Below are 13,204 nucleotides of genomic sequence, written 5' to 3' on the forward strand. Positions count from 1 at the left end.
TTTCACTTACTTCTTACTTGTGCATTACTTTGAAGGAAAATATGTTCAAAAAATGTTCCATGGGGCACATGTTCTTTATCTAAAACAAAAACACTTTCACCCTGTATTCATTTCCTATCGAATGAAAACCTGGAAAAGATGTATTTTTCTGTATCTGCTTTTCTCACTTATTCAGTGTCTCCCATTTGGTCCACATACCCATCCAGTATGATTTTATGAAACTGTGACATTCCAATATTTTTTTAGTTTTTGACGGTTTAAATATTGAAAAAAATGACAATGTATAATAACCTAATATAGGTTACTTTTTACGTGAAGTAACCACAGGAGTACATTGCAAAACACAAATACGCGTATGGAAAGATATTTTTTTCGTGGAACCTTAAACTTATATACTCAATGACTTTGCAGAAACCACCGTTCCAAGAGAAATGCCATAAAAGGCGCGACAAAACAGGACAGGTGAAAAGCATAAGGTTTAAATATGTATAGATCATATGCTTTGATTTTCAATACAGAGCTGTTATCCAACCTATTCTAGTATCATTATATTCTAAGTAAACAAATTGTCAACATCTTTGAAGTGTCGGTAGGTGCTGGAAAACAGCAACAGCTTTCCTTTCATCCGCGATATTACACGAAATTACACTCGAATGTATTCACAATGTTTAACAATCGTGTGAACACACGCTGGCTTAAATGGGTTTACTTTATTGACAAAATAATAATAATAATATCATAAAACTCTCTTTAGTTCCTTTGACGGGAATAATTAGTTTCTTTGACAATTTTCTATAACAATTCTTAGTATTGGACGAAAGTTCACTGAAAGCGTTTGCCGTTTCTTAGACAAGCGCTTGACTTTTACCGAACAATACTACAGAAGGTATAATATTCAAAATCAAATGATGTTAATCTGCGGGCTTGGGATATAAATAAATTATCTGGTCTTTCCTTGTTCTCACAACCTAGGGGAATCCGACATTATAAATATATTAACATTATCACTATGAGGATTGTTTTTGGCCTTTGTGTAAAATTGCATCCCTTACTGGACATGTGTCAACAAAAAATATCCAATACTGTTATCTTTGCAAAGTCTCAAATTGAACTTTATATCTATGAACAGGGCCTTCTACAGAAAAAGTGCTGACAGTTAATACTATATAACACCACAATTGTTATTTCTGTGAGGGTTTCCCGATACCACGGTTGGAAATAGTTGAGAAATGTCTCAGCGCATTAAATATTTAAGATGCCCGTCTAACAAATATACGTATGTATTTGTTCAAAGAATATGATAGGAGATTTCTTTGGAACATAACTTCATATATTTGCATGATATTTAACCTTGGTAGACGAATAAAGTGTTTGCATTTAACCAAAATACGGGAAAGAAAATTTAACTTGTTTAGTTAAGGTATTGGACCCCTAATAGTAATGTTTAAAAAATGGCATTTGCTTGGTATATTCTTAAAGTTGAGCATGTTTCGCACTGTGTTGCAAATTTTAAACAATTTTTATCGTGCCGTTTCTTGTAAATTTTGTATAATTTATGGTATTTCCTCAAGCTCAAGTAGAGACAAATTTCAATGTGATGGCCACTATCTAAAACGTTTGCAGAGAATTCATTACAGCATTAATGATTATAAAAGAAACATCCGGTTTTTATAATGTATTGTGAGAATTTCTCAGAAAAAGTCGTTCCTAAGTTAACAGTTCTAATGAAATTACGGTTTACTACGTTAAGTTTTATTTCCACGATAACTTCTGAATAATTTTGCCTTGTCTGTGTACATTTATGCAACTTTGCCAGACTTTTTCAAACACCTAGTCTCTGAGTACTTGTTATGTTGCACAGTTTCCCTCGGCGTATTAACCTGGCATGTTTGATGAAATGTAAAAAAGCAAGAACATAAAAATGGAAAACTTATCGAAAACCAGAATTAAAGTGTTTTCAGTAGTGTGTCTGTATAGAATTTATAACAAACATACTACCACTATTTTAAAATAAGCTTTCATATAAGCAGTTTCGAAGTATGGTCACGTCGATTTAAAAATATTCAGGGTACAATTTAGTTTATACATTATTTATTTTAAGTCGATAATGAAGGAAGTTATACAACTTATATTAATCACTCTCGACACCTCATTCCTGATAGAATCCATCGCCACGAGCGTATAAGGGAAGAGGCCAGTTTCAAACAAGGTCTGTAAACGCTGTCTTATAATGTCAAAATAATTTTCCGTTGAACTATTATAGTTGGAGCCAAAAAGGGAGGTAATAAAAAAATAGAATCAATAAAACATTCTAGTATATTCAGCAATATTCAAACCTTCGGCAAATGTTAAAGAAAGCATTTATCGGAAATAGGAATTAGAATATTTAAAAAATCTGAACCAAAAGACATCTACTAAGACAATAACCAGCATTTACTCAACAATTATGGATGCCACGATTACCACCATTTGCACCACTATTTTTGGTGCTACGATAACCGCTATTTGCACCACTATTTTTGGTGCTACGATTACCGCTATTTGCACCACTATTTTTGTTTTGGTGCTACGATAACCACCATTTGCTTCTCTATTTTGGATGCAACTATTACTACCATTTGTACCATTATTTTTTTGCTACAATTAATCCCATTTGCATCGAAGTTTTAAGTGCCACTGTTACCACCATTTGTACCACCATTTTGGGTGTTCCGATTACCACCATTTACACCACTATTTTGTGTGCGAGGTCCACTATTTTTGGAACCACGACAACCACCATTTTCAGCGCCATTTTTGATGCCCCTTTTAACGCCATCTGTTCCGTAATTTTTGGGACCGCTATTACTACTACTTGAACCACCATTTTGGATGTCGCGATTAACACCTTTTACACCACTGTTTTAGATGCAAATATGACCACCATTTGCGTTACCGGTTTGGTAGCAATAACGACCGTTTGAACCACATTTTGGGTACCACGATTACAATTATTTGCCACACAATTTAGGGAGCCGAAGTTATTACTATCTACATTACAATTGTGAGTACAGTGCTACAGTTACCACCAGTTGCACCGTTATCTTTTGAGCGAGCTGTAATAATCACCATTTACATCACAATAATGGGTGTCAGGACTATTACCATTTGCGCTACAATTTTGGTTGCCAGGAGTAATGACATCTGCAGATTATCAACATTTACACTATTGTTTTAGGTGCCGCGATTACCAACCTACGATTATCAACATTTGCACCACAATATTACATCACCATATTGGGTGCCATGATACCAACATTGTCACCACCATTTTGGGTGCTACTATAACCACCATTTGCGCGATCAGTTTAGGTGACACGATTTTGATATGTGCCATTGTTAAACTATTCATAACTAGGTTATCACGAGTCACGACCATTACACTGACTCGTATGCACGAACATATCCTTGTAAGCTTTGTTAGAAAGTTTGAATCCCGCTGTTGGACGACCTTGTTTCGATTGTCCTCACTTTTAAACATGCCGTTTATTACACCAGGTACAGATGACTAGCTATTTTGATCCGCAGGTCAACAACACAGGATTTGTCAATATCAAGTAAAACAGTAAAAGCCCAATTTTATCGTAATCATTCAGTACACTATTTATCTCCCTAGGCCTAAATTATAATCTTAAGTTCATATGCAAATTTCTTTACATTAACACTTAAATATCAAAAGAGACGAAACGTACTCATTTTGAGGTCATGTCATTAACTGTAGAATTCTGCAGTCAAAGTATAATATTTTTCTGATTTAGATGTTTTGTTTTTCAAGCTTTCTGCAGACAGCACGATTTCAGGTCTAAAAATTGCTTTCAGCTGTCGCAAATGAAGCAAAAAAATGTACTTAATTTAAAAGTGTTTGTTTAAACATTACACGATTCCCCTTTGAGATATTTAAGAAAAAATATCTCTTTTGATTTAATTATTTTTCGATTTCATTGAGGATTTCTTTTTGTAACTAAGCGGTTTACGACGATGCATCTTAATGGAGCAGTATTGTTATTCATTACAAGCGTTTTTGTTGAGATTTTGATTCATCGTCAAACGTACGTCTTCAACTGGTATATTCCATGAGGATATCTGTTTGAGTTAATATGTGAGTGTAGAGGCAGAGGGGAGGGAACAGTGGTAAAGGTGAAAATTGATCACTTGTTCCCCACTGCTGAAGGTTCAGTCGACGCCATAGCGACTTCATGTCTCTTTGTTTAAGCGTCATACTGCTAATTTGAGGGCAGTCCATGTGTCTGAAATAATGACCAGAAGAGTATGTGGGATCTTCGATGCAATCCTTACATGGATGACTAGCAAAATCCATATTAAAATAAACAGAAATAAGGTCAAAAGGTACATAACATTTGACAATGGGGTCATGAGTAGGATGTTCTTCAGGATTTGTCCGACGGTTTTGTCGTTGGCTTGACAAAGTTATACACACTTCTTCAGTGTATACGGATCGGCTCGGGACTTTGACATTGACATATAACACGTGTATGCCAATCATATATTTATGTTTAAATGCGATAAAAGCTTTTTTCTCTGCTATTTTGTTATCCCCCGATGAAAGTCGGAGGGATATAGTTTTGGCGTTGTCCGTCCGTCCGCCCTTCCGTCCGTCTTTCCGCCCGTCCGTCCGGAGCCATATCTAGGAAATGGTTGGGAATATTTATTTAAAACTTCATATACGTGAACACCACTATGAGTTCTTGTGGCCCGTCAAGTTTCAGTCAGATTGCCCAAGTAACACTAGAGTTATGGCCCTTAGAAGTTTCTAGTGTTAACCTTATAGGGTACTATAAATATGGCAATTTCTGCATCATAACTTTTGATATATATGACCTAGAACTATGAAACTTAAACAGAATTTAGATCACCATAATGTGGTTGTGTACACACAATTTCGTTCGGATTTATTTGTAAATTAAGAGTTATTGCCCTTTAATTGTATAAAAATCCACATATTTGTACATACCAAACTTACCATTTGGTAGAATTTCATAAAATTCTTACATTCTTTTCCATCAACATTTATTGTAAACATGTGAAGTTGTGTACCCACACCAGGTCACCTCGATACCTTGATCACACCCCTCCAAATCCCCCGACTCCACCACCCCCCCCCCCCCCCCCCAAAAAAAAAGAAATCGTTACTTATTTTAGATTTTTTTCAAACAAACTTCATATACATGTTCACCATTTGAGGTTATGGGCCCATCAAGTTTAAGACAGATTGCCCAAGTAACACCAGAGTTATTGCCCTTTAATTGTCTAAAAATCCACATATTTGTACATAACAAACTTACCATTTGGCAGAATTTCATTAAATTTCTTTCATTCTTTTCTGTGAACATTTATTATAAACATGTGAAGTTGCGCACCCACACCTGGTCACCCACTTGCCTTGGTCACACCCCCTCCTCCTCCCCCCCTGCCCCCCCCACCAAAAAAAAAATAAATTTTCATTTCTTATTTTAGATTTTTTTCAAACCTTCCACGATTATTTATCAACATGCAAGTTGTACCATTCCCCCACCTCACTCCTCCACCCAGTCATGCCCACCACTGATCATGCATCCTCTGCCCACCCCCAACTTCACCCTTCTACCTTTTTTTTTCATTTTTAATTTTCCATCAATATCTATAATCAACATGTGAAATTTTGTTTCCTCTCCCGTTCCCCCGCACCCCTACCCCCTAAAAAATAAATATATACATATATACATATATATATTTCCATTCCCTTTTTTTTAAATGTTCAAACCTTCAACATGTTAAGTTGTGACTGCACAAAGCTTGCCCTCAGTCATGTTCAAGATATCTTACCTGTGTTCTCTTAAGGACATTCTGTTCTTTTATATACAAATGTACATGTTAAACAGCAACACCTGGTGCCAAACCACTCAAAGACAATATTTCGTTCCAGTTAAACTTCAAGCTCACATTTCAATTAACTGCATTTAATTTTAAAAGCTAAGCTTATTACAGTAAGCATATCCCATTCAAAATAAATTCTTTAGTCAGGATCAAAGTATCATACATTTATTATGTACTCTTTAATTAAACATTTGTTTTCTGTCAAATTGATTTTGACTAATGAAATTATTTGCTTCTTATTAACATCCTTAACTTTTTGCCGTATATATTTTTTGCCATTCCTCACCACAAACCCTTTCGGCGGGGGATACCAATTCATCGAATTTGCTTGTTTCAGATTAATTTAGTTTTGAGTGTCTCACTTGAGTTACCTCCTCCAACCATTGCTATTCTCCGCCGAAATTATATGCAATCTGCAGTACGCGCGCTTACCGAATTTCAGATGAGAGACCTAAGGTAACCAAACTTATAACAGTCTCTGACATGCAATTTCGTTGGCGTGTTCTGCGTTTTAAATTCTTTAAGGAGGAAGTTTGTTCTAACGAATTCTGTTTTAATTACAATCATTATCCTTTATTTTGATATTTCTAGAAATTATTGGCAACATTTCGTCTGCTGCAGTATCAATGTCAGATTTAAAGCAAGTCGTTCGCATATTTTTTAATTAAAGTGAACCTCGATGTAAAGTCATCAGACTCCAAGGTTGAGTAATACTGTTGGGAAACCTGTCTTAGAAACAACCTGATCCTTTGTTGATTTCAAGAGTGTGCTCAGAAAAAAAAACACATAAATAAAAGAAAAAAGAAATGAAAACGACTAGATGCCTGAATTTTGAAACTGATCAGAACCTCAGACTCGGATTTCGTATAAGGCATTATTTTCTGGAAGTATTTTTGAGTATGTGTGACTTTAGCTGAAATCGGTCCTCATTTAATGCAAAAACGAAATAAAATCTCAAAAATCTAAACAAGTTTTCCGGATAATAAAGTGCATCCTTATCTGCCTTCACGTGACTATGATAAGCCACTTGGAGCCTTTAAACGACCCTTTAATATCACCAAATTATTATCTGAATAGCTTCTTTGTTGAAATTAGCAAGAGAGAGAGAGAGCATTAAATTAAAAATAAATAACCCTTTCTTCAAAGAATCGTTCAAAAGCGTCAAGAAATTTTTTTCCTGACCTATGAGTCTAAGACGAAATACAATTTTGCAGGAAGAGTAAACGATATATATTTTATGGTCCACGGTAAAGCCACAGAAGGGGTATTTCTGCGATGTTTTTGTTTTCGGGCTAATAAAGGGGTATGCAAAGAAGATATAATCTTTTCAAAATATCTGAAGATATCAACTAACTTTCTGTTACCACTTTTGGCATCTTCTTGGATTTTTCATTTCCTTCCCCCACTCCATCCCGATATTTGCGGAGGGGACATGTGGCCAAAGTCACACGTAGCTGTTTTTATTTACAGTTCAGTTTACATATTTGCCCAATATAAAACGCATCTCCCTGAAAACTGGCAGTTTAAATAACAACAAAGCATGTGTTGATGAAACTGAAATGGGCTCTCATTAAACAACTACAAAATTCATCGCCGATTATAAAGTTTATTCATTTTTACAGTGACAGAATTCCGCTTAAGTCGGTACGAGGGGACATAAAGGGTGTTGAACATCTTATAAACTCCCAATGAGTAGGCTCAGTCAAACCGAGGCTGCTGTTCGTTTGCTTGGTTGCGTTCTATGCTTCCAAAGGATCCCCTTATAGATTTTATTATTTAATCACAAACTATGCTACATTGTATTTATATTTAGCACTTGCAATTTGGTTTTGCTTTTATTTCTGTTTTTTTTTTGTTTTGTTAAAAGTCTAAAGTACCTAGATAACACGTGAAATTATAGCCAGAAACGATCTGTGATTTGAGTGGGAAGGTCGAATCTATATTTAGAATTCATGCCATTTTGGGAACACAATTTTGAAATGTGGAATTTTGTATCCATTTGCCGCTAGACCCAAACTTTGCGAATGTGATAGTATAAAGGCAACATATTTACATAGAAAGGATTATTTTGCGAAATATTTTGCATTTGAGTTAAAATGATTCACTGTGTTATCAACATTCTACACAGCACTACTGACATCAGAACTGACATTATACTGTCATTTCTCAGAAGAAAAAAGCTCGCAATGGTATGGATTTGTTGGGTAGAATAATAATGAACACGAGTCTGCCGATAATAAAAAAAATTGTAATAGAAATTGCAAAATGCGGTAACAAAACACCATTCTTATCGAATGTGTCAAAACAATATTATCTTATTTCCTCAGTGCTTACAGAAAGTAAACAGTGACTGTAAAAGAACGGTGTTAACAAATCAGACATAAATTTTAGTTTCGTATTAAAACTCGAGTGTTGACTTTATATTTATAGATAAAGCGATTCCAGGCAAACCCGAGAACATGTTCTTGTTATGATTAATGATAAAGCAACAATTCATATTACTTGTACATTTATTTGCTATTTAATGTCATTATTTTCCGCTTAAAAGCTAAAATATTAAGATACCGCAGTCGGATTTAAATTTGTTCGTTTGTTTGCTTTGGGTTTAACGCCGTTTTTCAACAGTATTTCTGTTATATAACGGCGGGCAAATAACCTTACTAATGTTCCTGGATTCTGTACCAGTACAAACCTGTTCTCCGCAAGTAACTGTCAACTTCCCCACATGAATCAGAGGTGGAGGAATCAAATCGTCACGGAGAACATATGTCCGGCCCTCGGATTTAATAGTACAGTCAGATAAAATGCAAGCCCTATCATAGCAAAGGATCAATTCTTTTGTTGTTAGTTCGATTTTGTATTGCGGCGGTAAAACAACTTCCATATACTTGGACTCAGTGTTGTTATGTTTTGTGATCTTTCGTGATTATGGAGTTGCTGGCAATAGAGGGCGTGACTGGTGTTGCACATATCCTCTTACAGATTTTCTTTGTAATGATTTTTTCAGGGATTTTCCTAGCCGTTTTCCTTATATCCCTTACTTAATTTCTTTCATTGTTATTTTATTGTGATATATTTACCTCGTACATAAATTAAATGTATATAATTATATTTGATTTGATAATTCACTTTTCTCGTCTGTCATATCGGCTTCGAACATTTTTCACTCAGAAGCTGGATTCAGGGATTCAGCGGTTTATTGTTAACATGAAATAATCTTTTGCAAAAAAAAAAAAAAAAAAAAAAAACAACAAAAACGCACACACTTTAAAACAAGCTTTAATGTTTTGATGCAAAAAGAAAACTGTCATTGCAGAGTTTACTGATATAGCGAAAGATATCGGTATACCTTACCTCCGAGCTCTTTTGTTAATTTGCTTTTTTATGTAGCACAATATACTTTCACAAATAATATTTTTTTGTGAAAACAGGGTAAGTGGGAAAGTATAAGGCAGGTCGGATCACTTGACCTCAAATAGATTCAGTCCATCTGTCTAATAGTAATATACACTTCACTTACAATATATGTATTCGTTTATATTGTAAAATCATAAGTACAATTGATTGAACAATCAACATCTTCTATTTATTTATAGGTCAATAAACGCTGTTCTAACATAGTGTCAAAATTGTTTCTGTGTTCAATTTCAATCCCTCAGAACTAGAGGTATGATGTGGTGCGCACGAGATAAGATGTCGTACGCTCGAGATAAGTTTTCGTGCGCTCGAGATATGATGTCGTGCGTACGAGATAAGATGTCGTGCACAAAAGATAAGATGTCACGCGCTCAAGATAAGATGTCGTGCACATGAGGTACGATATCGTGCGCACGAGATTATTTAATCTTAAACATATGCATGTCCTAAACATAGCACCGTACGTCTGAGCACTCTTGGTATTTACAAGATATAGAAATGAAGTTCGAGCGGTTCTTTTTACATTTCACCTTCTGTTGGTTCACTATTTATGTAGCACAATATACTTTTAAAAATAGTCTTTTTTGTGAAAACAGGGCAAGTTGGAAAGTATAAGGCAGGTCGGATCACCAGACCTAAAGTAGATTCAGTTCATCTGTCTAATAGTAATATACTCTTCACTTACAATATAATATGTATTCTTTTATATTACGTGTACTAGTATGTAAAATCGTAAGAACATTAGATTGAACAATCAACATCTTCGATTTATCTATAGTCAATAAACGCTCTCCTAACACGGTGTCAATTTTTTTTTCTGTGTTCAGTTTTGTCCCTTAAAATTAGTAAGCGTATTGTCTTACTGTGTTATTTCACACAAGAATGGTCTGTTGCTTGTGCAAGTAGAATCATACCAATATGAATTGCTAGGGTGCATCATTATACATAAATAACTGTCGGGTTCTCCGGAATTCCAGTTGAAGAATCTCTTCTGTGAGCCATTCATCGCCATCCACGCTGAACTTGAATCCTTACGCCGGCCGTCAATGTGAACGTAGCTCCCAAATCCCTGCAGAACCTTCTGAACATCGCCGTTTTTCAACTCTGAGTCAATATTCATCACGTGACCACCGTCCTCACTGCACTGCTTTTCTGCGTCATCGAATGTTTTTCTACTAACATACAGTTTTACACAGAATCCATTCGCCGTAATGTTATAGTCTTTGGGACAAAATCCCTCACAAATAGTTATGTCCGTTTCCGTTGTTCTATTTCCCTGTTCTAATGAAGGCGGATTTATTTCACACGTTCTTGTTCGTTTCCTTGTAGCAATGTAGCCTTCTTTAACGGCCCCACAATCTGACCACTGTGTCCAGTCATCACAAGGATGACGGTATTCAAGATTCCGTATCGCCATTCCTAGCAATGTTAACATTGGCTTATTAAGCTTTCTTCCAAGATTCAGCAATATTTTTCCATCAATATTTTTCGCGGCGGTTCCGTTCCCCTCCGTTAATGACGTACAGTGGATCCGTTCATTTATCATAAGGAAAATGACAAAGATAACGTTGCCTAAAGTTCCCCTTTTCATGTCTTGTTTGCATACTTCAGAAACTGTTTTTCTGTTGACACTTAAGAATGTCCAAGTGTTTGAAATTCAAGAAAATCTTATAATGAAACCAGTTGAACTAATGAATTAAAATATCTATATTCAACGATAAAAGTCTCTTTTCAGAAAATTTCAAAATCTCACTTATTTGTTCAAGTCTTATTTCCAGACTGTGAGATCTACGAAATGTTATGAACTTGCTTGACGTGGGAATGTTTAGAATTCTGATTCTATTATCTAAATATAATTAACGTAAAGTAAACATTTTTAAGAGTACGAAATTGAAATCGCATAGACTGACGACAGACACCTGAAATGAATATAAGAAAAAAAGGTACCGTTGCGCTGCATCATGTAGAGAACGAAAACAAGCAGATTCAGATGGTGAAACTTAACTTTTGCCTTAGAGCTGATTACGTTAAGGTATTAGGCCCATAATAGAGTATCTCCTTTTTGAAGAGTACTCAATTTCTACATAATCCTACATTGACAGTAATTTTCAGGGGGGGGGGGGCGTAGGTTCAAATCTCACTGGGACCAAATTTTTTTTCCCTTATTTTTCTTTTTATCTAGTGAGTTTTTACTTCTTTCAAGACTTGTTATTCATTTATTGTACAAAAGTGGAAAATATTCATTTGATAAGCGATTTCTTGCTGTTCAAAGTGAATTTACCTCTGAAATAGAAGGGGTAGAGTTAGACATCTTTAAAAATACTGAGTTACGTGCGGTAAAAGTTCTCTATTTTGCCGTCATTCTTAGATTACATATTGTGGAAGAAATGTAGGTAGGTTTTACCTCTGCCCCACAGTTTCTTTTAAACAAAGTGAGCAAAATTCAAAACAGACCCACGGGATTCGACCTTAATTTTTCAATGCTGGAAATAGAAATCTGTCTCATTAAATCCATTTACTTGAGGCACCCTTGAAAAAATGATATTGACACTTTTATTTCTTTGTTTTATAGTTGTTAACTAATAGTTTGATGATCCTTTTATAAAAAATAATGGTATAATGAATCCTTTGCAAACGTTTTGGATAAAGGCCACCACTTTGAAATTTGTCTCTTTTTGAGCTGGAGGAAATACCATAAATAACACAAAATTTATAAAAAACGGTACGGTAAAAGTTTTTAAAAATTTGCAACAAAGTGCGAAGCATGGTCAACTGTAAGAATATACCAAGCAAATGCCATTTTTTAAACATTACCATTAGGGGCCTAATACCTTAATCTGGAAACTTTTAGCGTCATTTTTGCACGATATCGTAGACCACAATCATAAAGAATATTGCTCGTTTCTACAAGGCGATTGAAAAGCAATCTCTGAATCTGTTTGTGTGGATATCGGGTGCTTTTCAGATCAGGGCCGTATTCATAAAGCATCTTAAGTATAAGTAAAAGAAATTGATTTTTTACTTAAGTATTACTTAGGTAAGAAATTTATTTTACTTAAGTATATTTGTTATATATAAAACAACTTAATAAGTAATTCTTGTTTTTTATTGTGGACGAAAACATTAAAAAAACAACATTAATTTCAGACAGATACAACATGCACAATTATGTTTAAAGTGCTTTTATCTGAAAAACAACACTTTAATCGTACTCACCACGCTATTTTATTTTCAGACTTAAGTCATTTTTTATCTATCTTAAGTTTAAGCTGTTTTATGACTAGGACTTAAGTTTTTACTTAGACTTAAGCTGAAATCACAACAAACTTAAGTAAAATCTTTAACTTAAGTCGAAACTTATACTTAAGATGTTTTATGAATACGGCCCAGGTGTTTTTGGCTTATGTTGTTTTCTGTTCTCCTTGTCCTCCCTCTCTTACCAAATTTTATAGAAGCTCAGGATGACCTACACTAATGAGACATTTTATCAGCTTTCCCTTTACCGAATACAGAAATAAGACACCTTAGAAAAATATACTTCAAAAAATATTTGAATTGAAAAAAATGAATTGGAAGCAAGATTACGTGTCCCAAATCATTAATGCCAGATATATGATTTCCTTTACTTGGAAGGGGCGTGCTCTGCATTTAAGTTGTTTATGGAGGCTGCTAATTCAAACGATTTTTTTTCTGCTTTAATTACAATAATTATTTTCTTATTTCTAAACATTCTTGGAGAAGTTTCGTCTGTTGTGGTAAGGATTTCTTGTCTGAAATAAGTATCTTGCAGAATTTTGTAAAAGCATCTGAAAAAACACACATTATTTTATATTTCTTCAAGTGGACTTTATAAATATTTTGTCAAAAAGTGAGT

The 13,204-nt window shown here is 34.7% G+C and overlaps 3 protein-coding genes across 3 annotated transcripts in view; all 3 read right to left on the bottom strand.

Moving 5' to 3' along the window:
• The window catches only part of LOC128549107 (uncharacterized), a 463,895-nt gene that overhangs the window by 167,539 nt on the left and 283,152 nt on the right, over window positions 1-13,204 (bottom strand). The gene's annotated exons all lie outside the window — the stretch shown is intronic.
• Window positions 1-13,204, bottom strand: part of LOC123555994 (uncharacterized) — a 273,928-nt gene that overhangs the window by 29,051 nt on the left and 231,673 nt on the right. The gene's annotated exons all lie outside the window — the stretch shown is intronic.
• Window positions 9,177-11,116, bottom strand: LOC128549113 (uncharacterized). Its single transcript, XM_053525377.1, has one exon. It carries the CDS (start codon window positions 10,919-10,921, stop codon window positions 10,190-10,192), a length of 732 nt encoding a protein of 243 aa, XP_053381352.1. The 5' UTR covers window positions 10,922-11,116; the 3' UTR covers window positions 9,177-10,189.

Source organism: Mercenaria mercenaria, chromosome 15 (assembly GCF_021730395.1).
Source record: "Mercenaria mercenaria strain notata chromosome 15, MADL_Memer_1, whole genome shotgun sequence".
Taxonomy (NCBI): Eukaryota; Metazoa; Mollusca; class Bivalvia; order Venerida; family Veneridae; genus Mercenaria; species Mercenaria mercenaria.